This window comes from Acomys minous, assembly GCF_964271855.1.
Source record: "Acomys minous genome assembly, chromosome: 2".
Classification (NCBI taxonomy): Eukaryota; Metazoa; Chordata; class Mammalia; order Rodentia; family Muridae; genus Acomys; species Acomys minous.
The window spans coordinates 142,965,887-142,987,237 of NC_140484.1; the positions used below are offsets into that span (position 1 = coordinate 142,965,887).

Consider the following 21,351-nt stretch of genomic DNA (forward strand, 5'->3'; position numbering starts at 1 on the left):
GCGCTCCTGACCCTCCTCCTCCTCCTTCCCAGGTGTGTGTGACAATGCCCAGATTCTTACTTACAGACTCGATGGGAAAGCTGAGGGTCTACAAACCAGTTATAAAAGAGATGCTTCAGAATCTCGAAGCAGTTATTGAAATAAACGCAGAGGAGCGTAATTACTGTCTAGCCAAAGTCAAGATTAACTTATCTAAGCCTGTAATGTGTCTGGACAAGTATTGTTTTAAATATTGAGGGGAAAGAACCCCCCACTTAATACAGCATTTTCAGAAGTACTTAGATTCTGACATCACAAAGTCCTAGACTCAGGCCCCTGCTTTGTCAGGTCTTCCCAGGAAAACTTTAGCGGCTTACTTAACCTCTTATGCAGAAAAGTGTTGTGTAATCATGCAGACTTCACAAGGGAAAACTCTATTTCATAAAATATTAGCTAATAAAGATAAAAAGCTTCAAAGAACTTAACATGCCTTGTGCTTTTATTTCCTAATGAGGTTACTTGGTCCAGTAAGGCTTGCCCATGAGTTTTGATAACTAGGCCGTGCTCAGTGGGGAGAGTGCAGAAGGACAAAGGCGAACACTGGTCCAAGTCAGGTGACACACTGCTTCTGTCCCTCACTGTCCCTTACTGTCCTGTTTTGGGTACTCTTTTTACATGTTGAAGCAACCTATTCCTGTGATCCTTCGGCACCTCCCCAGGTCCTCACCTAGCAGCAGCATCTTCACTGCCATCGCCACAAACAGACTGAGAATTTACTTGTTGGTACTGTTTTGAGTGTTTTTCTTGTGTTAACTCAGCTCATCCTTACAATAGCCATTTAAAGTACTTATTAATGTTCCCCAATTCCAGAAAAACACGCTGGTTTAAGTGCTGTGGCTGATGCACAACAATTAATTCCAAAGTAATTTGACTACAGAGCCTTTATATGCACGATCCAGTACAGACATTTTAAGAAGGCTATTTTGTTGTTCTTGCTTGTTTTTAAATATTTATTTATTTATTTAATGTGTACAAGTGCTCTATCTGCATGTACACCTGCAGGCCAGAGGAGGGCATCAGATCATATTATAGATGGCTGTGAGCTAGTATGTGGGTGCTGGGAATTACATTCAGGACCTCTGGAAGAACAGCCAGTGATCTTAACTGGTGAGCCATCTCTCCAGCCCTATTTTGTTCTTTTAAGACAGAGTCTGACTACGTAGCACTGTCTGTCCTGGAACTCACTCTGTAGACCAGGCTGGTCTCAAATTTTCAGAGATCAGCCTGCCTCTGCCTCCCAAGTGCTGAGATTAAAGGTGTGTGCCATTGGCAGGATACTTGGTCTTAAGGGTGTCTTAAAACGGAAAAAACATCCATCAAGGCTATTTAAGGCATAGCATTGAAGAGATGAGCAAGCAAGCTGTGCAACTGTATATAACTTGAATACTAGCATACAGTGAGACAAGTGTTGCTTCTACATGCATTTTCAAAAGGTCCTTTCAAAACATATTAGGCCTCTAATCATCACTAAACCATCAGCCCTGTCAACTTTATGGGAATTATACATGTGAGTCAACAAATACCATGTGGGTTTTGCTAATGAATCAGAGCATGCCATGAGAAGATAAAAAAAAAAAAAAATCACATTTCTGTATCAACAGGGGATCTTTATGGAATACATACTAATTTCTAATGGCTTTCATGTGTCCTGTCAGACACATGTGCCTGTGTCTGTCATGTGTTTATTTCAACATCATTCAGTAACCATTTGAGAGTGCTCCCCTCCAACAAATTAATTAAACAAACATAAACAGATTCATCTTAAAAAAAATATTTTTAAAGAAAATGAATTGAAAACATCTTACCTTCTATTCCCAACCTAATCTTCTTCAGACCCCTCTCCTTCAAAACTGATTTGGCCACATCTCTGTTTTCAATGTACTTGAAAAATCTATATAATTTTGTGCTATAAATAACTGGAATCAAGAAGACAAAAGTATTTCACATTAACATGAAAGTACTTATGAAATTAACTTCAATTTACCTTGATCATCAAAGGGACCTGACATCCCTAAAAGCCGAAATAATGGATGCACTAATGCCAAAGGAAGACTAGCCAACATGACAGGACAATATTCAGTACAGTTAATGTAGAAGCAAATGTCTACTTAAGTGGAAACAAAAAAAGCTTTGATGACCAGTCAGGTAGCCCAATCCACAGGAAGGATCTCTTTTTCAAAGACGCACGTGGGCTTACTGGAACGGGATCTGTCCCAGTGTTCAGTAAGGCAACCAGCAGGTACTGACTACACACTATTATCAAGCAGGCAGAGTAAGGAACTTTACTAAGACATCTACATGGCCTAGTCTGGAGGTGGGGAAACTGCCTTGTCAAAGAGCACTACACATTTTATGCTTCATAGATGGAGCAGCTATTAATAATTTCCCCAAAGGCAAAGCCCCTCCCCACAACTGATTTCCATCCAGGCAGTCCCATTTAATACTGATTAAAAATGGCAGATCCAAGCATGTTCTGCCTAGGTTAGTCTGTTTAGAGCAAACTGGCTTTGCAAAGGGCAGACAGTCCACTGACAACATGTTGAGTCTTCCAAACGTGCTGGGAACTTCAGGGAGTTAGACTGACGGGCCTTCCTCGCCTCCTCTCTTTCTGGTGGAGTTATCGCCCTTAAAAGGTGAACTGCAAGGTTTGTCAGAAAAAGAAAAACACACTCACAAACCAAACACGCTGGCTTAAGAGTCAGTAAAGGAAACACGTGTACCAACTGTACCATGGGGTCAGTCTGGGCTGACTACTAAAGCTTCCAGACTCCTGATATTTTAAGGTCTTTTGTTTGGTTGTTTTGCTTTGACCATTCAGAAAAGACAGAGTCACCCTTAGAAAACCAGTCTGGCTGAAAAAGCTATCTCTGTATCCTCCTTGAACACATCTTCTTCAGGCTGGAAGAGCTTGAAGCAAAGCGAATCTCATTTAGACAAACTAAATAGAGCTTTTGTTCCCTTTAAGCTATAAACTCAAGATTTAAAAATAAAAATAAAAATAAAAACAAAGCAAAACAAAACAAAACAAAACAAAAAAAACCCAAGAAACTGAAATGGAAACATTAACAGTGAAAGAGGAAAAGTTGGTCTGACTATAATTCTGTCACCACTGTAATGTCACCTCTGCCCTGTAATTGCAAATTCTCTCAGAGCTGGACCTATTGAAAGCTAACATATAAATGATAAGCTCTTTTTGTAACAACAGCAAAAAATTTTAGTATGTTTATTCTGAGTTTTGCTACCTTTTTGTTTTTCCTGTTTTGTTCAAATTTTTATTCCACACAATTGAGAAAAGTCATTGTCAGGGACAGCAATAAAGATGCTACTGTATCTTTGCAGAAGACTCACAACACTAGGTGTGGATATGATCACAGGACACTGGATGGAATTCTTAAAGAACTAGTACATATTTTGAAAGAGATCCACAACATTCACTGAAGTCTACGTCACAGAAGAAACCTGACTGCTCTGGGAAGCACTACCCCTGCATGTCTGAGAAAAAGCTTCTGAAAACCTAAGTTGGCAAAGTGACTGTTTGGGACCTTTGTTTAATTTTTGGAAAATGGCTCATAAAATGGAAAAAATAAGAGATTAGAGTTTTCATATTTTCTGTATTCGACAGCTATTACTTAAATTCAATGGAGTCTTAACTCTTACCAGATTAGCAGGATAGATCACAAAACAAAAAGCTGCTAGCTCACCTATGACACTGTTGAAAAAATGCTTATATTACTGGGTTCACTAAAACAACATAATAAGCCAGGTGGTGGTGGTGGTGGCGGCGGCGGCGGTGCATGCCTTTAATCCCAGCACTTGGGAGGCAGAGACAGGTGGATCGCTGTGAGTTCGAGGCCAGCCTGGTCTACAAAGCAAGTCTAGGACAGCCAAGGATACACAAAAAAACTCTGTCTTGAAAAACAAAACAACAACAAAAACAAAAAAACCGTAACAGAACTCTAAAAAAACAAACAAACAAACAAAAAAACAAAAGAATTCTAACCACAAAGTTTGGAAGTAAAAAAAGAGCTCAGTGCTACTCAAGAAACAACTGGAGAGCTATAGTTTGTTAATAAATCCTTTGGAAGGGTTGCTATCAGGAACACAAATGATTTTAAAAAGAAATCTTGGAACTGAAAGTTATCTCCAGTCAACAAAATGCAACACAGCTTCTGTGTGACAGGCAGGGGTAGGCACACTTCTTCTGCACAGGTCCAAACAATGAATATTCTGGGCTTTGCGAGCCATGCAATCTCTGTTGCAACTACTCAGTTCTGCCATGATAGCACCAAAGCAGCCATAGGCAATAAGAAAACTTTATAAACAGGCAAGGGGATGAATTTAAGCCCCAGAGATAGTTTGGTCCCTGGTATATGAGACAAATCTGTCCTTTGTTTACTACTAAAGGATAGATATAATCTACATAATGAACCAGGAAATGGAAGCATGCCAAAATACTTACTTTGTGAATACTCCTCTCCCATCTGTGGTGGATACTCCTCATCCCAATCAACTACATCATCATCTGTGAGCACCACGATATGGCACTCTCGTTCCCCACTCTGAGCACTTGCTACCATGAGAGGGAGGATCATTTCTTCGAGATAAAATTCAAATTGTCTACGAGCACCATCATTTGATAACTCATGCATAAGGGCACCTGAAACGAAACCCACAAAAATATCTTGACTTTTTTGGATGCCTGATAAAAGCAGAACAAAGAATAAACAAGAATACCAGAGTAAGTGTCAGCATCAATTTTACAATCAGACAGACTGATATGTTGTTAATTCTTCAGCTCTTATAATTACCCGAAGATTTCATATATGAAGTCAGAAAAAAGAAAAAGAAAAAAAAAAGAAAAAAAAAACAGTAAAGAGAAGCTATGTTTGGCAGGGGACGGGCCAAGGTGTAAGGGAGAGAATGACAGAAAAGCAAAGAAGGATGTTTTAAGAGCCAGAGGAAGCAGCACACGGGAGGCAGAGGCAGGCGGATCGCAGTGAGTTCGAGGCCAGCCTGGTCTACAGAGTGGGTCCAGGACAGCCAAGGCTACACAGAGAAACCCTGTCTCGAAAAACAAAAACAAAACAAAACAAACAAACAAACAAACAAACAAAGCCAGAGGAAGCATTAACAGAGACGTTCAGGTAATGTAGCAATGAAACCTAAGGCCAGGGTTACCAGTAAATTACAAGCTCATAATCTTCTAATCAGCTCAATATTACAAAAAGCAGAAGACTCTAAGAGTACATGTGATGCATACAAACAGGGCTCTGTGAGGTAGCGAAACACAAACGTACAAACTCAGTAACTTTCTTATTTTAAAAAAAATTTTACTTTCTGTATATGAGTGTTTGTCTGCATGTAATCTGTGCACTGCGTGTGCCTGGTATCCACTGAGACCATGAGGTGCCACTTCATCTGGAGCTGCATTACGGATGGTTGTGAGCCGCCACGTCCACGCTGGGAACTTAACCTGGGTCTTCTCCAAGAGTGACAAGTGCTCTTAATCGCTGAGCCATCTCTCCAGGCCCAGTAAGATTTTTGATAGTTTTCTTTACATTTATTTCCTTTTATTTTTGAGACACGGGGCCTCAAGCAGTTCAAGGTGGCTTCAAACCCACTACAGAGCTGAAGATGACTTTCAACTTCTGAGCCTCTTTGCTTCCTCTTTTTGGTGCTAAGATTGCAGGCCTGTGTTTCTACTTCTGGGTTTTTAAAAAAAATTCCTATTTTTGTTCTTTTTTTCCCCTTAAACAAATTCTCATTTAATAGTTGTATATCAGGTACTATTTATTTAATCTTCCTAACAACTCTGCAAAGTAACTATTGCCAGTTAAAGATTCTAAATATTCAACAGAACCACATATTTTAAGGAAAAATATTTTTGATTCAAGTATATCTTCAGTATTCCTTTATATTTTCTCTAAGATCACTTTTAATCTTAAAAAAACTTTCTCAATAAAGTCTTTGAAAATATATAAAATTTTAGTAACCTATAATTTAGAAATAAATAAATTAAAAATCTAAAAGGCCTTACTATATTTATTTTACATAAAAATTCCTATCATGAATTGCATTACAAATAAAATATTTAATAGTAATGATAAAGAATGGAGCATGAAGCTGGGCAGTGGTGGCCATATGCATTTAATTCCAGCACTCAAGAGGAAGAGGCAGGTGGATCTCTGGGAGTTCAAGGCCAGCCTGGTCTACAGAGAGAGAGAGCTCTAGAAACCAGAGAAACCATGTCTTGACAACCCCCCCACCCCTAAAGAAAAAGAAGAGAGCATGGTCACAGATCTGGGTAACGCCAGCACTTGGAGGATGAAGACAAGAGAACCAGGGATCTAAGGCCATCCTCAGGACATATTGAGACTGAGGCTAGCTTGAGCTACATAAGACCCTGCCTGTGGGAGAAAAAATGATGACGGAAAAAAAAAACTGTCTGAAGGACAGGAGAGCTAAAACTTCCAATTGTGTATCTATGTGGTCTAGGATGCAATCTTTGGTTTGTAATGTCAAGTATACCTTGTAAAAATTATTTGTATATTCCATATCTCACAGAGGCAGGTGGATTGCTGTGAGTTCGAGGCCAGCCTTGTCTACAAAGCCAGGACAGTCAAGGCTACACAGAGAAATTTTGTCTCGAAAAACAAAAAACAAAACAAAACAAGCAAAAAAAGATACTATCTCACATAGAGATAAAAAGATAATTTTTTAGATATGATTTAAGGAATGGAAATAAGTCACACTTTAGGAAAAGCCACAGTTATATTAATAATTATATAATAATAATATTTATAATTATGTATAATTATAAATATTATTATTAACAAGAAATGATATAATAAACAGCCAAAGAGGATTATCAGTAGGAGTTCATTAAAAAAATTATTAAAGCTAAAAAAAGGTTGGAAAACAACAGAACTACGTAGAACTCTGCAAAGTTCAATAGTTTTTATAATACCAGGGCACTTTATAATTGGACTAGACAAACATCTGAAGTCTATGTAAATGACACAGGTAGGCTTCATAACATTATTAAACACAAACTTCATACTTACTGAGATCTCTACATTTAATTGTACTGTATTCAAAAGAGATACAAAGGTAATCACATGCTTCTCTCAGCTCAGGAATAGATATGCCATCGGGACAGCGGATGATTCCTGTCTTATAGTAATCCTGGAGGGGAAAAAATAAGAAACATGCATGAAGTACCAGAGTACAAGATAGTCCAAACTCATTATCAAGGCTGGGTTGGTGGCATTTTCAAAATTAGTAGTGCCCTGATTTTTTTGTTTGTTTATTTTGTTTAGTTTTTCGAGACAGGGTTGCTCTATATAACAACCTGAAATTTGGCTGTCCTGAAATTTTCTTTGTAGACCAGGCTGACCTCAGACTCATAGGGATTAGCCTGCCTGTGCCTCATGAGTGCTGGGATTAAAGGCGTGCACAACCAAACCTGCCCTGATATTTTAAAACTATGGAACAGTAAAATTAGACAGGATCCAAAGACCACCTAATAATCTTTAATATTTTATAAGGATAAGGCCCAGACATACAGTTAATTTCACTGAAATAAAATTACAAATATGTACTCTATAATTATTTGTATAAAAATTCATTAAAACAAAGGGTTAAGACTTCAAAGAAGAAAAACAACAGGTAAAGAGCTAACAAGAACAACAGCAGCAGCAAAAAAAAAAAAAAATCAGTAAGACAGTCTTTAGATGTTCATAAATTTCCACAGTGCTAGTATGGGGCAATAAATCACGGTTCAGGCTGGAGAGATGGCTCAGAGGTTTAAGAGCACCGTCTGCTCTTCTGAAGGTCCTGAGTTCAATTCCCAGCAACCACATGATGGCTCACAACCACCTATAATGGGATCTGGTGCCTTCTTGTGGTGGGCAGGCACAGGTGTGGGCAGAATACTGTATAAATAATAAAAAAATCTTTTTTAAAAATGAATGAATAAATAAATAAATAAATAAATAGATAAATAAATAAATCACAGTTCAAGAAGTCACACCTGACTGAGAAGCTGTAAAGAGAAATAATGACTCAGAAAGTTAGCTTAACACCTGAAACAGCTGCACAGGGCTAAGAGCTGAATCTTCACATCCTAGTTTCCCACGGGCACAGACTCCCCTGTCTAGATCATTTTATCTTTATGTACTAACACAAATATGAACTAAAGAGCACTTAAAGCAAATAATAACCTGTCTATCTTCAAATAGAGATCTAAATACTTCTGAGGATGGGTCTTGTGTCTAATTAGCACATATAAGAAACACTCACCAGAATAGCTCGAAACACAGTAGAACCAATTCCCTCTGCCACCTCATATTCTCCCTTCTCATTGGGACGTGTGAAATTATGTTCCCGGCCAGATCCAAACATCCTAAGATATTAAGTAATTAAGATATATATCAGTAGAATACTTAAAAAAGGAATATCAGTTTTATATATAGACACAAAAATAAAATATTCTTTAAGCATTATGCTATATAATTATTTTAGTAGATATAAGAACTTAATTTCGGCAGATGTTATAAAGAGAGCATAAATCTCTGATAAGAACAATAGTATGGATCATTTTTAAGCAATAATAAAATCAACAGCTAAAGATGTTGCTCAATAGTAGGACACTTGCCTTACATGCACACACAAAAAATACTATCATCTGATCTAGGTACAGCAGCTCACACATGTAAGTCTATCACTCAAAAGACTGAGGAAAGAGCACTGCCACAGATTCAAAGCCAGCCTGTGCTACACAGGAAATTGTAAGCCACCTTGAAACTATACAGCAAGAACCTGAGCAATCCACTGCCTCCCCACCCCCTGCAATAGTAATAAAAGTAAGCAAATGATCATTCCAGAGAAAAGGGGAGCGGGATGTTTAGTCTGTGCCCTTCCCATGAGAATACTGTTCATCATAAAGTTGTGGTATATTAACAGAATATACAGCAAGCTAAATTGGAAAAAAAAGTAAGGTGATATAAACAAGCTAGACTATTTAACATTTCACAAATTCTAAATTTAAGGAATCCTACTCAAGATTCTTAAGACTTGCATCCTAGAATTGAAATAGAGGATGAGCTGAACAAGATGGTGCATGCCTTTACATTTGGATCAGAGTTCAAGACCAACCTGGTCTACATAGTGAGTTCTACAACAGCCAGAGCTACATAGTGGGATCTTGTCTCAAAAACAAACAAACAAACAAACAATCAAAAAATCCCAAAACAAAACAAAAACAAAAAAACAACAACAAACCAGAAACAGATGATGGAGAATTAAAAACAAGAATTTATGCTTTTCAAGACATTACTAAAGCTGGGCGTGGTGGCTCATGCCTTTAATGCCAGCATTTGGGAGGCAGAGGCAGGCGGATCGCTGTGAGTTCGAGGCCAGCCTGGTCTACAAAGCAAGTCCAGGACAGCCAAGGCTACACAGAGAGATCCTGTTTCAAAAAACAAAAACAAACAAACAAACAAAAGGACATTATTGGCCCTACTGCTATCTATTGCGAAAGAGACAATTTTTTAAAAATGTTCTTTTGCAATAAGTTTCAAACAGTACACTGAGAAATTTTTAAAAATCATTAATTAAAAATAGTTGTGCCTCCGAGCTCAATGATACCATTATTTCCAAAGTAAACATAGCTTTTCAAGTATTTTATCCAGCATTTTAATTTAAATGGTTTGCTCTTATTTATAACATACAAATCCATGAAAAACAAAGCTTCTTTATTTTAAGGTTTCTAAAAAGAATGCCAAGTGTTTTCTAGTTCCTATGAATATTAATTTTCCTCCCCCAAAATATGCTTTAGTCACTGCCTGAACAGAAGCTTTGACTGAAAAGCATCAGGAATCAAATGTCATGCAATCTTCTCAAATGCTTGAACTTTTTACAAAAGGAATGCTATTCTTTTCAGATCAATGTGAACACAAAAAACCTTTAAAACTGCTGAAGTGAAATTTAATACCTACTTTTTTGTTTCAATTTTTATGTAAAAATCAAGTCCCCTCCCCCCCAATAGCTAGCTTCCACTAACCATCGATGATAGTAAAAATACATATTCATGGAAACGCATATTCAAGTCCAGTGTCACTTAGAGAAATTATTTACTCACCATGTACACAGTATTACAACACCAACACTTGCTCTCTACTGAGTCTCCCTCCATCTCCCTCCTCTCTAGAGCCCCTACAGCCACCACAAAACAAAATAGAAATATACTACAAGTTTCTGCCTCCCGTAAATGTCTGCTTCATTTATACCTTCTCCATTTTAGTTATAGACATAAATACTCATCTTCACTGAAGTATTTAACCCTAATTTAGGCATGTTGAAAGAGCAACTCTACACTGTCTAAACTCCTGAGAATGTGGATCCCACTACTGCAAACTTTAAGTACTGAAGATAACACCAACTACACTGTATTTCCTATACTTTTTCAAAGGTGTAGCCTCACTCTTCACTTTAAATATTTACAACAGCTGACAAATGTCTACATCAGAGTGGAAATTCAAATTGACTTCATAGCTAATCAAATAATGTTTCTGTAAACAAAGCTGATAGGTGTCCTTCTATACCTGGTGACTGGTTTTAGAAACTCTTTTGGGAAACCTAACAACGCTGAGATTCATCTGGTTAGACTCAAGCTATCAGCATCCTAACAGTAATGACAAATGTATTTTCTATTGTTACTGGGACTGCAAACCAAGTTCAAGCTTTGTTCCCTCTATCCACACTCTACTTGTATTAACTTGTTAACCTCCAAAATCCAGTTCTTCATCTACAAAATAGGAACACTACATCCTCTCTACAGCAGAAAGTTTACTGTAAAACTTATTAACCACCAAAAAAGTGACTGTGAAAGTGTTTTAGAACTAGTAATGTAATGAACAGCCATGAAACAAACCTGCCCAACATTGTATTTGGCTGTGCAGTAAAAATGGACGGGTCTACAACAAATCTGGTGTTGTCCACTATCAGTGTCACTCGCTCAGATGTCCTCACATTCCGAGACCCTTCCTTCGCATTCTCATACACGAACACCATCTCTCCAGACGTCTTGCAGCTGCCATCTGAGCTCGACTGACTGCTGTTCCTGCTGCTGTTTCCAGCACTGCTAATGGAGCCGTTTGGGGATGCTCTTTGAGGTCGAGGACTGCTTGGACGAGACGAACTATGGTCTTTTTCACGTTCTGAAATAAAAATGTTAAGGTCATACACATTTTCTTTCAAAAGGCTTAAGAATTGTATCTTCTAAAATATCCAATATAGACAAGTTCTTTTAATTGCAAAATTCTTTTTTCCTATTTCTAGTAACATTTTCAAGAAATCTAAGAATAAACCCAAAATATGAAAATGTTTTCTAAGATATTTTATTTTTAGTTAATTGATGTTGACCCAGCCAAACATCAAAGTTACGTTAAATCTTATTATTGTTCTGGTGAAAAATATGTAAACATCAAAATATTCCTAGAAGTCAAATAACAAAACATTAAAGACAAAGAAAAGATTAACAAGAGTATCAAATTTGAAAGAGTTGTTGGTTTCTTTTGTTCAGACAGGGTATTGCGACATGGCCCAGGCTGGTCTCAAACTCATGATCCTCTCACCTTGGCCTTCAGGGTACTAGGATTACATGCCCTCGACCCCCAGCCTGAGAATAATAACTTAAAACAGTCCTAATTACTAAAAACATTATTAGAACATTATTCAGAACATTAAGTACAAAATGTACAAACACAGCTGAGCCTGGTGGCGCATGTCTTTAATCCCAGCATTTGGGAGGCAGAGACAGGCGATCTCTGTGAGTTAAAGGCTAGCCTGAGCTACAAAGCAGAGTTCTAGGACAGCCAGGGCTACACACGGAGAAACCCTGCCTCAAAACAACTATAAAAACACATTATACTAATAACATCACATTGAAATCAGTAATTTTTCTCATAAAAAGGAGACCAGAGGGGCTGGAAAGATGGCTCAGAGGTTAAGAGCACTGACTGCTCTTCCAGAGGACCTGAGTTCAATTTCCAGCAACCACATGGTGGCTCACAACTATCTATAATGAGATCTGGTGCCCTCTTCTAGCCTGCAGGTGTACATGCAGGCAGAACACTATATATAATAAACAAATAAATCTTTTTGAGAGAGCGAGAGGGCAAGAGAGAGAGAGAGAGAGAGAGAGAGAGAGAGAGAGAGAGAGAGAGAGAGAGAGCGAGAGAGAGAGAACGCGAGAGAGCGAGAGAGAGAGAGCAGAAAAGAAAAAATTCCAGTAGGGACAGCAAGAAATAAATAAACACCCCCACAAAACTTAATAACTACCAAAGAATTTAGCATCTAATAGTATACCACTTTCTTTGTTTTAGATAGGGTCTTATGGAAACTGGGCTGGCCTCAAATTCACTATGCAGCTGATGATGACCTTGTTCTTCCCCAGTGCTAGGTTTACAGGCCTGTACCACTCCGCTCAGCTGAAACATTTTCTTCCCAGCCTCACTTTTGTAGAGTAAAGCAGTGATAGAAACTATCAGACATAAGATTACCTATAATTTTTACTGGTGGAAAAAGTTAAAATTCTCTTTAGATGTTCTAATACCCTATAAAAGGAAAATAAAAAGCCAGATTTCATGGTAAGTTTTATTTAAAGATTAGATCACTAAAATTTAAAGGTGACCTAAAAATGTACCTCTGTCTCATCAGTTTTTGCCAAGTTTCTTCATGACTCAGCCTACTGAGAACATTCTGGGCGGCATGCTGGTTGTGTAATTGGGCTGGCTATAGCCCCAGAGCTATTCTGACACCCTCCTGCTTAGTTCCTGTCTCTACAAGGCTGGTAACATCCCCAAAGCAAAATTATTGGAGTGATAAAATAATTATATTGTTCTCTTTTTTCAGAAACTCAACACTAAGTGGAAGAGACTATAACTCCTTTTGTTACTTCTGTCCACATTTGGCTTATAAATATTAGCCTGTCTTCAAGGACCTGCTCAGATATATTGTCAATTTCTCTGACTAATACGTCCTAACAAAATGATTCTGATTTGCCACAAATTACCAGAAACTACTAAATACAGTTGTCAGTGTGGGGGGAGGGGACTTGCTGGATTGGAAAGAGCCTTACACTTGCTGACCTGTACTCTATCAGCAAGCTCCCTATCCCCACAACCTAAACATGTTCCCACACACACAGGTGTGGAGACTGAGCACACTACGCACAGATGGCCACAGAGCTATACACCACTCCTAAATCAAAGTTTATCATTTATACCCTCCCTAGAGGGAAATTTTAAAATATCAACAATTCTTAGGTACATTTATGTCAGACTGGTACGTCATAGTCACAGTGTGTTGTCCTGGGTTAATAATGCTCATGTGTGAGTAAAAAAAAAGGAAAAGACCCAAGCTACTAAGAAAGTAGAACACATTTCTCTTTTGTCTCTTTATTAAATTAGGAAACATGTCAAAAATTAGAACAAATAATCCCACAGTGGCTATTCTTCTACTTCATTTGTTAGCATAATTAACAAGAGAGCCCTATCAATAATTTACCTATGATTTTATAATAAGCCATTGTTATAAATGTATATCAATAAATAAGAATTAACTTGAAATTTTCCTTTAAGTATCTGTACTGTCAAGCTTCAAAGGCCTCTCATAATACTTCTTTTATAAGATTGTTGTCAAATTTAAAATATTACCTTTATGTTTGATTTAATACACTGTCTTTTTAAGTTAAGGATCAAGAACAGCTAAAATACAAGTAACTGAATTGTAACAAAGAAGTAAACCTAACTCAAGTGTCAGTCACAACTGTAAAAGGCCTGCTGCCGAGAACTGGGGGCAAGATGACCTTACGTACCAACATGGTGCTGTCGTGTTGGTGATGTCACATTTCGAATACAAGGAGTGAGCTGAGACTCTGCTCTCTCATGAGATGAATCTCGTGACCTGTCACTCGACCTTCGTCTATCTCGCGATCGCTCATGTCCCCCACTAGCACCATGCAGACTCATTTTGGTGTGGTCGACTCCTCCCTTAGCAACACGTGAGGCAGTGCTGATAGGTTAGAAAAGAAAATACATCATAAAAGCGGGGAAAAAAGACAGAAAGTGATTTAGGTAAAAACATGCTTTAACATACAACTGATACTTAAAGTTCAAAAATCAACTGTTACTTTTTTATTTGAAATCTGATTTACCTTGAACCTTGAGGTTTAATAAATTCTGGAGTAATGTGCTTATAAGAGCCAAATCCAATGTTTTATAAATGGAAAAAATTAAAACACCAAACGGTTAACTGACTTTTTTGCTTTGCTTTATAGAGACCCAGCCTCTCTAACCACCCAGCATTCACCACCATGTACGGCATCAGCGGACTTCTAAGACACAGTATGCTTAGTAATAGGAGTTATATAGGTATTTTAAGTTTATTTGTAAAGGAAATCTTAGAAAGAACACCAAATTCTAAAACACTAAAAAAATAAAAATAAAAACTGAGGTTTGGATAAAATAATTGGTCTCCCTATCAAACAAGTCTCCAAGCAAACATGACAAACTCACTTTGAGAACTTTTATTAACAACAATTTAATTTTTTGAAAAGCCCTTCTCTAAAACACTCAACTTTTACTTTACTTTCTGATTATAGAAAGTGAGAGAATTAAAACATCTTAGAAAATGTTACACAGATTAAATTCTACTATAAGAAGTAACTAAGAATACCGTCCTTTAGCTAAAGTAGTCTAATAATAGAATTTACTCCTGGTATTATTAAATATGCATACTACAGGCACAATGATGTGCTAAATGACAACAGAGTGCTAAGATCTAGTATTAACACCTGTTCTTAACAGTTTAAATGACAATAAAAAGAAGCCTCTCTAGAGCTTATCTGTGTAGCAATAATACATTAATAATACACACACTGAGAAGTGTAAGTAAATAGTTCACATCTAAATGCAAAATATGTTCATCACAAATATATAACTACAAATGAGTGACAGACAACAAATGCTTTAAAATCTCAAAAAAAATAAATAAATAAATCTCAAACTAAAAAGACAATGCCAATCGATTAAAGTTAGGGGCTGACAAGTTGGTTTAGTAGGTGAGGGTGCTGCTCACTAGGCTGCCAGGCCTGACCACCAGAGTTTAATAGGTGAGGGTGCTGCTCACTAGGCTGCCAGGCCTGACCACCTGAGCTTAGTAGGTGAGGGTGCTGCTCACTGGGCTGCCAGGCCTGACCACCTGAGTTTAGTAGGTGAGAGTGCTGCTCACTGGGCTGCCAGGCCTGACCACCTGAGTTTAGTAGGTGAGAGTGCTGCTCACTGGGCTGCCAGGCCTGACCACCTGAGTTTAGTAGGTGAGAGTGCTGCTCACTGGGCTGCCAGGCCTGACCACCTGAGTTTAGTAGGTGAGGGTGCTGCTCACTGGGCTGCCAGGCCTGACCACTTGAGTTTGATCCCTGGAAACTATGTGGTGGAAGGAGAGCCATGTCCTGTAAGCTGTTCTCTCACCTCCGTATGTACGCCTCACAAAAAGAATAAATAGGTAGATGAATGTAATTTTAAAATTTTAGATTAAAGTTAGCCACAAGTTCCTGAAAAATATGTAAAATTTCAATAATGAAAGTGAAAACAATAGAAGTAACATTGAGATTATAATCCAGTTATAGAAAAAGCAATAATAGTAATCAGAGCCGACAATTTAGCAATGTAGCATGTTAATATATGTGAGTTACAATTTTAAAAACATTGTAACATATTTTAGAAATAGAAGTAACATTATGGTTTCACAGTTAATAAAGAGTCAGATTTAAACTCTCCTTTAATGGTTACATGATATTCAGGACTCCTATCTGTAAAGTGTAAATCTAAGATTCTACTTACTTTCTATAGTTGATATCAGGAGTAAATCAAGTATAATAAACAAAAGGGTTAACAAAGCACTTGCCACAGCCAGGGGTGTGGGGTAGGGTGAGGGGGGTGCCATATGCCTTTAATTCCAGGGAAGGCAGAGGTAGGAGGATTGCTGTGAGGTCAAGGCCAGCCTAGTCTACAAAGGAGTCCAGGACAGCCCTATCTAGGAAAAAACAAACAAAGAAACAAAGCACTTGCCACAATGCACTTCTTAAATCTAGTTGTTTATAATAAATGAGGACAAAAAAGTTCAAACTTCAAGTCTGTTTAGTCATGTAATACTAGCCAACATGGCAGTAGCCCTGTAACCTGAGTCTTGTTTTGTTCTAATGTCCTCTCTAGTCTACAGTGCTTTCTTTTGACCAAACCACACTGGTTAGAACGGAATTCCAAAGGCTGACTTACATCCTTCAGTGACACAAGGTCATCTTTTTGTTAGTTTACTAGCTATAAGGCTTTGGTTAATTTTGTGGTTTGTTTTACTATGGAAATGAATCATCACCCTGCTATAACAGAGATTACAGGTACAGAAGATAAAGCAGACTTAGTTAAATCTAGGGAGAAAAAGGCAGTCTGTTAGCTATTATTAGTCATTTCTCATATGCCTTAAGAAGAAAAGAATTTTCCACTCCCATGTTCCTTCTAGAAGGGCGCGGGGGGAGCAGTTATATTCTTAGAACATAATCATTTTCTTCAAATAGAACCAAGTGATTCTACTACTAGAATAGGAATACCAGAATTTCTGAAGTAGAAAAAGCACATATTAATACAAAGACCACATATGAGGGGGGTAAAACCCCCAAACGCTCTATTATTCTCACTGGTAAGTTTTGAATAATAAGAAAACAGATGTCTTAAATGTGACCTAGTAATTTAATAGACTATCCAGTCACAACTACGGCTAAGGCAAACACAGGCCTAAATGTTCAACTAGAATAAGGGCCAAGAGTGTTTTTACAAGACATCATTCAGTTTTTAAAAAAAAAATTAAACATTGCTAGGTGTTTTACTGAACTAGTGCCTTCATTTCAAAATTGCTTAGATGTTAAATAAATGCAAACACTGTTATCATATACAACCATTTTTTTCTTTATAAGCCAAACAGCCTCCAAAAATCAGATGTCTTATAGAAGACAGATTATGTTCTATTCTATTTGATTAAATAATTTTAGATCAGGAAAACACTCCTAAAGATAAAACAATTGGAGCAAAATAACAAGAACAAGCAAGTTCAAGCTCTGCTTCAGGCTTCATTTCTAAGAATGTGGGCCAGGCATGGTGGTGCACATCTTTAATCCCAGCACTTGGGAGACAGAGCCAGGCGGATCTCTGAGTTCGAGGCCAGCCCGGTCTACAAAGAGAGTCCAGGATGACCAAGACTACACAGAGAAACCCTGTCTCAAAAAACAAAACAAACAACAACAACAACAAACCCACCAAAAAATAAAAATAAAAAACAGACCCCCAATGTATAATGTGTGAGCTGACACAGGAGAGAAACAGCTCACTCCTAGTACGGGCCTCAAGCCAGGCAGCAGCAGAACTGCAGTTGTTCCCTCTCCAAACAGCTCCGTAAATAAGAAGCAATGTGAACAGAGCTTGAGTGTGGTGTGGGTCAAGTTCAAGCATGACCGCCTGGAATCCACAAAGGAAGAAGAGTGAAAAGAGAAAATATGAAAGAAAAATGTCTAGATTTCTCCCAAATTTGATGAAAATTATAAAGTTCACAAATATAATATGCACAGTAAGTTGCCAATACACTTTGAAGAAAACTACAGGCTCCTGTTCGTCTAGAACAAAACTATCTTTCAAAATCAAAAAATGACATTTTTAAGACAAAAAGCCAAATCTATCATGAGTATACCTATTCAAAAAACAAAAGGGAGCAATGCGTGGTGGCGCACGCCTTTAATCCCAGCACTCGGGAGGCAGAGGCAGGCGGATCGCTGTGAGTTCGAGGCCAGCCTGGACTACAAAGTGAGTCCAGGACAGGCACTACACAGAGAAACCTTGTCTCGAAAAACAAAAAACAAAAACAAAACAAAACCAAAAAAAAAAAAAAAAAAAAAAGACAAAAGGAAGTAATTCTGGTAGGAGGAAAAGATAATGCCAAGTAACAATGTGGATCTACACAATAGTTTAAAGATAATATATACTGTAAATGCTAAAGCAACCATTTACACAATAAATGCTTTTAAAATGAAAGCATGGGGTCGGTGGGTGCGCGTGCACTGAAATGCAGATGACTACACCGTAAAAGATGGGATACAAAAGCCAAACCTAACTACCCTGCCTACAAGAAACACACTTTAAATATAAAGATTTGATATAAGGCACTCTGCTAGCACCGCTACAATGACAGACAACAGTAGTCACTGCAACAGCAAAAGCAGAGCTCCAAAACTAAGCTCTTTCATAAGGAAAGGAGGGTAAATTCATTAAGAACGTATCACAAATGTTCTTCTGCCTCACAATTAGACCCAAAGTATACAAAACAAAAACTGATAAAATAAATAACTAACCCTACAGTTACTAAAGATTTTAACACCTTTGTATTATTTTTATACTTACTTGATTACTTCTGTATTATGGTACTTAGAACTAAGCTCAGAGCCCCATGTGTAAAAGTGCACACTTCACCTCTGAGCTGTACTCTCAGCTCTACTGCAATATTTAGTTCAGGAAATAGACAGAAATCAATTAATGGGACTTTAATAATACTATCAACCTGTTTGACTTGACATATAAAACAGCTCACAGAACAACAGCAGGAAAATCATCTTTTTTATGTGCACACGAACATTTACAATGATAAACCATATCCTAGGCAATAAAACCATCTTCATTAACTTAAAAGAACTTAATCATACAAAGTGTTTTTCCACCTACAACAGAATTAAAATTTAAAAACATCTGAAAAATAAAGATTCAGAAAATAAATAAACACTTTTATCTAAAAGAATGAAAAGAGAGATTTTAAAATTCAAAGCACAAAGAAACTGAAAATCACCCAACATGTCAAAAAACCATGCTTTGGCATGACAGTATAGTATCAATTAAGGGGGCTAATTTCAGCATTAACCCCCCCCCATAGCAGCAGTTCTCAACCTGTGGGTCACAACCCTTCTAATAAAGGACAGAGTAAAAATCAGTTTAATTACAAAACAGGATAATCTAGAAAACTAATGAAGTAAAAGCTTAGACGATCAGTAAAGTTAAGATACCCCCACAAGAGTCACACAGGAAAAGACCAAGAAAGACAAAATGGCCACTGTCACAGAAATGGTATGTTTAATGTCTACTGAAATTCAAAGAAGCTAATAACATAATAAAAAAATTTCATTCCAGAAAAAAAAAATTCAAGAACTTGAGAAATGTACAAATCCAAACCTCTCACAGCTCACTTGAGAGTGCAGACACACTCAACAGCTCCATATGCACTCTTTCAACCCGCTGATCTGAGTTTGGCCCAGGACCTATCTCACAGGGTGGCGGGAGAGGTCCCCTGGCCTCCACATGCACACATGAAATAAATCTATACCAAGCACTGATACGGGTATGCATCTGTGGAAGGACTGCTGTGGTGTAACCACTTTGAAAACGGCTCTGGAAGACAGCTTGTTTCTTAAGAAATAAAGTATATACTAGCCATAAACCCAGATATTTCATCTTTTATTTTACCTCCCCAAAGAGAGGGAAACACGGATCTATAAAACCTAACCTGTATATAAAAAATACTCTTCTCTAAGTTTTATTTGTAATCACTCAAAATTGAAAATACCTAGATGCCCATGGGCAGGTAGGTAAACTCTTGTGGTATATTCCAACAGCTGATAAGATGCAATCAAACATGAGTATTTTTCACAAGTTAAATAGCAGAAGTAAATCTCAAAATAACTACGGCCAGTGAATGATAGACATAAGAAATACACAAATGTAAAATTCAGGAAGATACAGACAATAGGTTGGTGGGTGCACAAACATAAAGGGCAGCAACTAGAAGAGAAGTGGAAAGGGTACTTTGAAAACTTTTGGATATGAAATATGTCATTATACTCATGGTGGTTGAGGTTTTATATCTAAACTTATCGAACTGTACACCAAAACTGTCTTTCTGATCACAGAACTTGAGACTACCATAGCTGAAAGCCAGTCCTGAGCCATGCTTATTATATGTACAGAATCTCAGTCAAGCTCTTCCTCCTAACGCTTTCCCCATCAGCCTGCACAGATTCCTGTACACAGCTATGTAGTTCATAATCTCAGAAATCAAAAGCACTTATGTCAACAACCAGATTAAAAACAGCAACTATACCAACTGATCACCTCCTACAGAGTTCACAGACCAACATTATCCAATAATCCAAGTCCACCCAAATCATGAATTTGGTTCCTCCATCATGAATCCTTCCAGATCACAATTTTTTACCATTAATTTCTACCACCTCTAGCTATGTAACTAAGTCTACTTCACATAAAGTCAATCAAAATACCAGCCTGCACTTAAATTTTTTACAACTTTAATTTATAATCCCTGCTTATTTCTTTATATACCACTAATTTAATCACTTAATGTAGTGAAGTCTTTAAAAACGTTTAAATCTAGGGCTCAGGAAATAACCTACTTACTGGTATACCGTGCTTATTCAGCATGTATGAGGCCCAAGGTTCAATCCCCAGAACTGGAGCATGGGGGTGGGTTTCAGAATCTTACTAGGGGCTGGAGAGATGGATCAGAGGGTAAGAGTCTGTTCCTTCAGAGGTCCTTAGTTCTATTCCCAGCAGCCACAGGGTGGCTCACAACCATGTATAATGAGAACTGGTGCCCTCTTCTGGCATGGCGGTAGAATACTGTATAAACAGACAAACAAATGTAAAAAAAACCAAAAAGGTCATTTATACAAAAAATAAAAAATAAAAATCTTACTAATATGATCACTTTTAAAAGCAAGGCTCGACTGGGCAGTGGTGGTACACGCCTTTAATCCCAGCACTCGCAAGGCAGCGGCAGGTGGATTGCTGTGAGTTCAAGGCCAGCCTGGTCTACAAAAAGGGAGTCTAGGATAGCCAAGGCTACACAGGGAAACCCTGCCTTGAAAAACCGAAATAAATAAATAAATAAATAAATAAATAAATAAATAAAAGCAAGGCTCTATTACACCAAACCTTATCATACCAAAATGATGTGAATTTATTATGCACATAACTTGTAAATTTATCTAAAAATCCTAAGTTTCCATGAACGGCAAATTCCTAAGAATTGAAATTTAAGGGCTCAGTTTTATATAATGAAACTACAAATTTCTACAATAGAACTGTCATACAAAGGCAATGTATTTTTAAAAGCCCTACTTTGAGGTTTATAACCCAATTCATA

The 21,351-nt window shown here is 37.6% G+C and overlaps 1 protein-coding gene across 9 annotated transcripts in view; it reads right to left on the reverse strand.

Annotated features, from left to right (window-relative positions):
* BTBD10 (BTB domain containing 10) overlaps window positions 1-21,351 on the reverse strand; it is a 57,741-nt gene that overhangs the window by 5,087 nt on the left and 31,303 nt on the right. For 8 of the 9 annotated variants that reach the window (XM_084773002.1, XM_084772998.1, XM_084772997.1 and 5 more), the window contains 6 exons: window positions 13,919-14,115; window positions 10,973-11,258; window positions 8,341-8,443; window positions 7,104-7,224; window positions 4,499-4,696; window positions 1,845-1,955 (listed from right to left, as the gene is read on the reverse strand). In XM_084773002.1, coding sequence (XP_084629128.1) covers window positions 1,845-1,955; window positions 4,499-4,696; window positions 7,104-7,224; window positions 8,341-8,443; window positions 10,973-11,258; window positions 13,919-14,072 — 973 coding nt within the window. In that variant the 5' untranslated portion in view covers window positions 14,073-14,115. Of the gene's footprint in view, window positions 1-1,844; window positions 1,956-1,977; window positions 2,678-4,498; window positions 4,697-7,103; window positions 7,225-8,340; window positions 8,444-10,972; window positions 11,259-13,918; window positions 14,116-21,351 lie in introns of those variants that run through there. The other variant, XM_084773004.1, reaches the window with a different exon arrangement.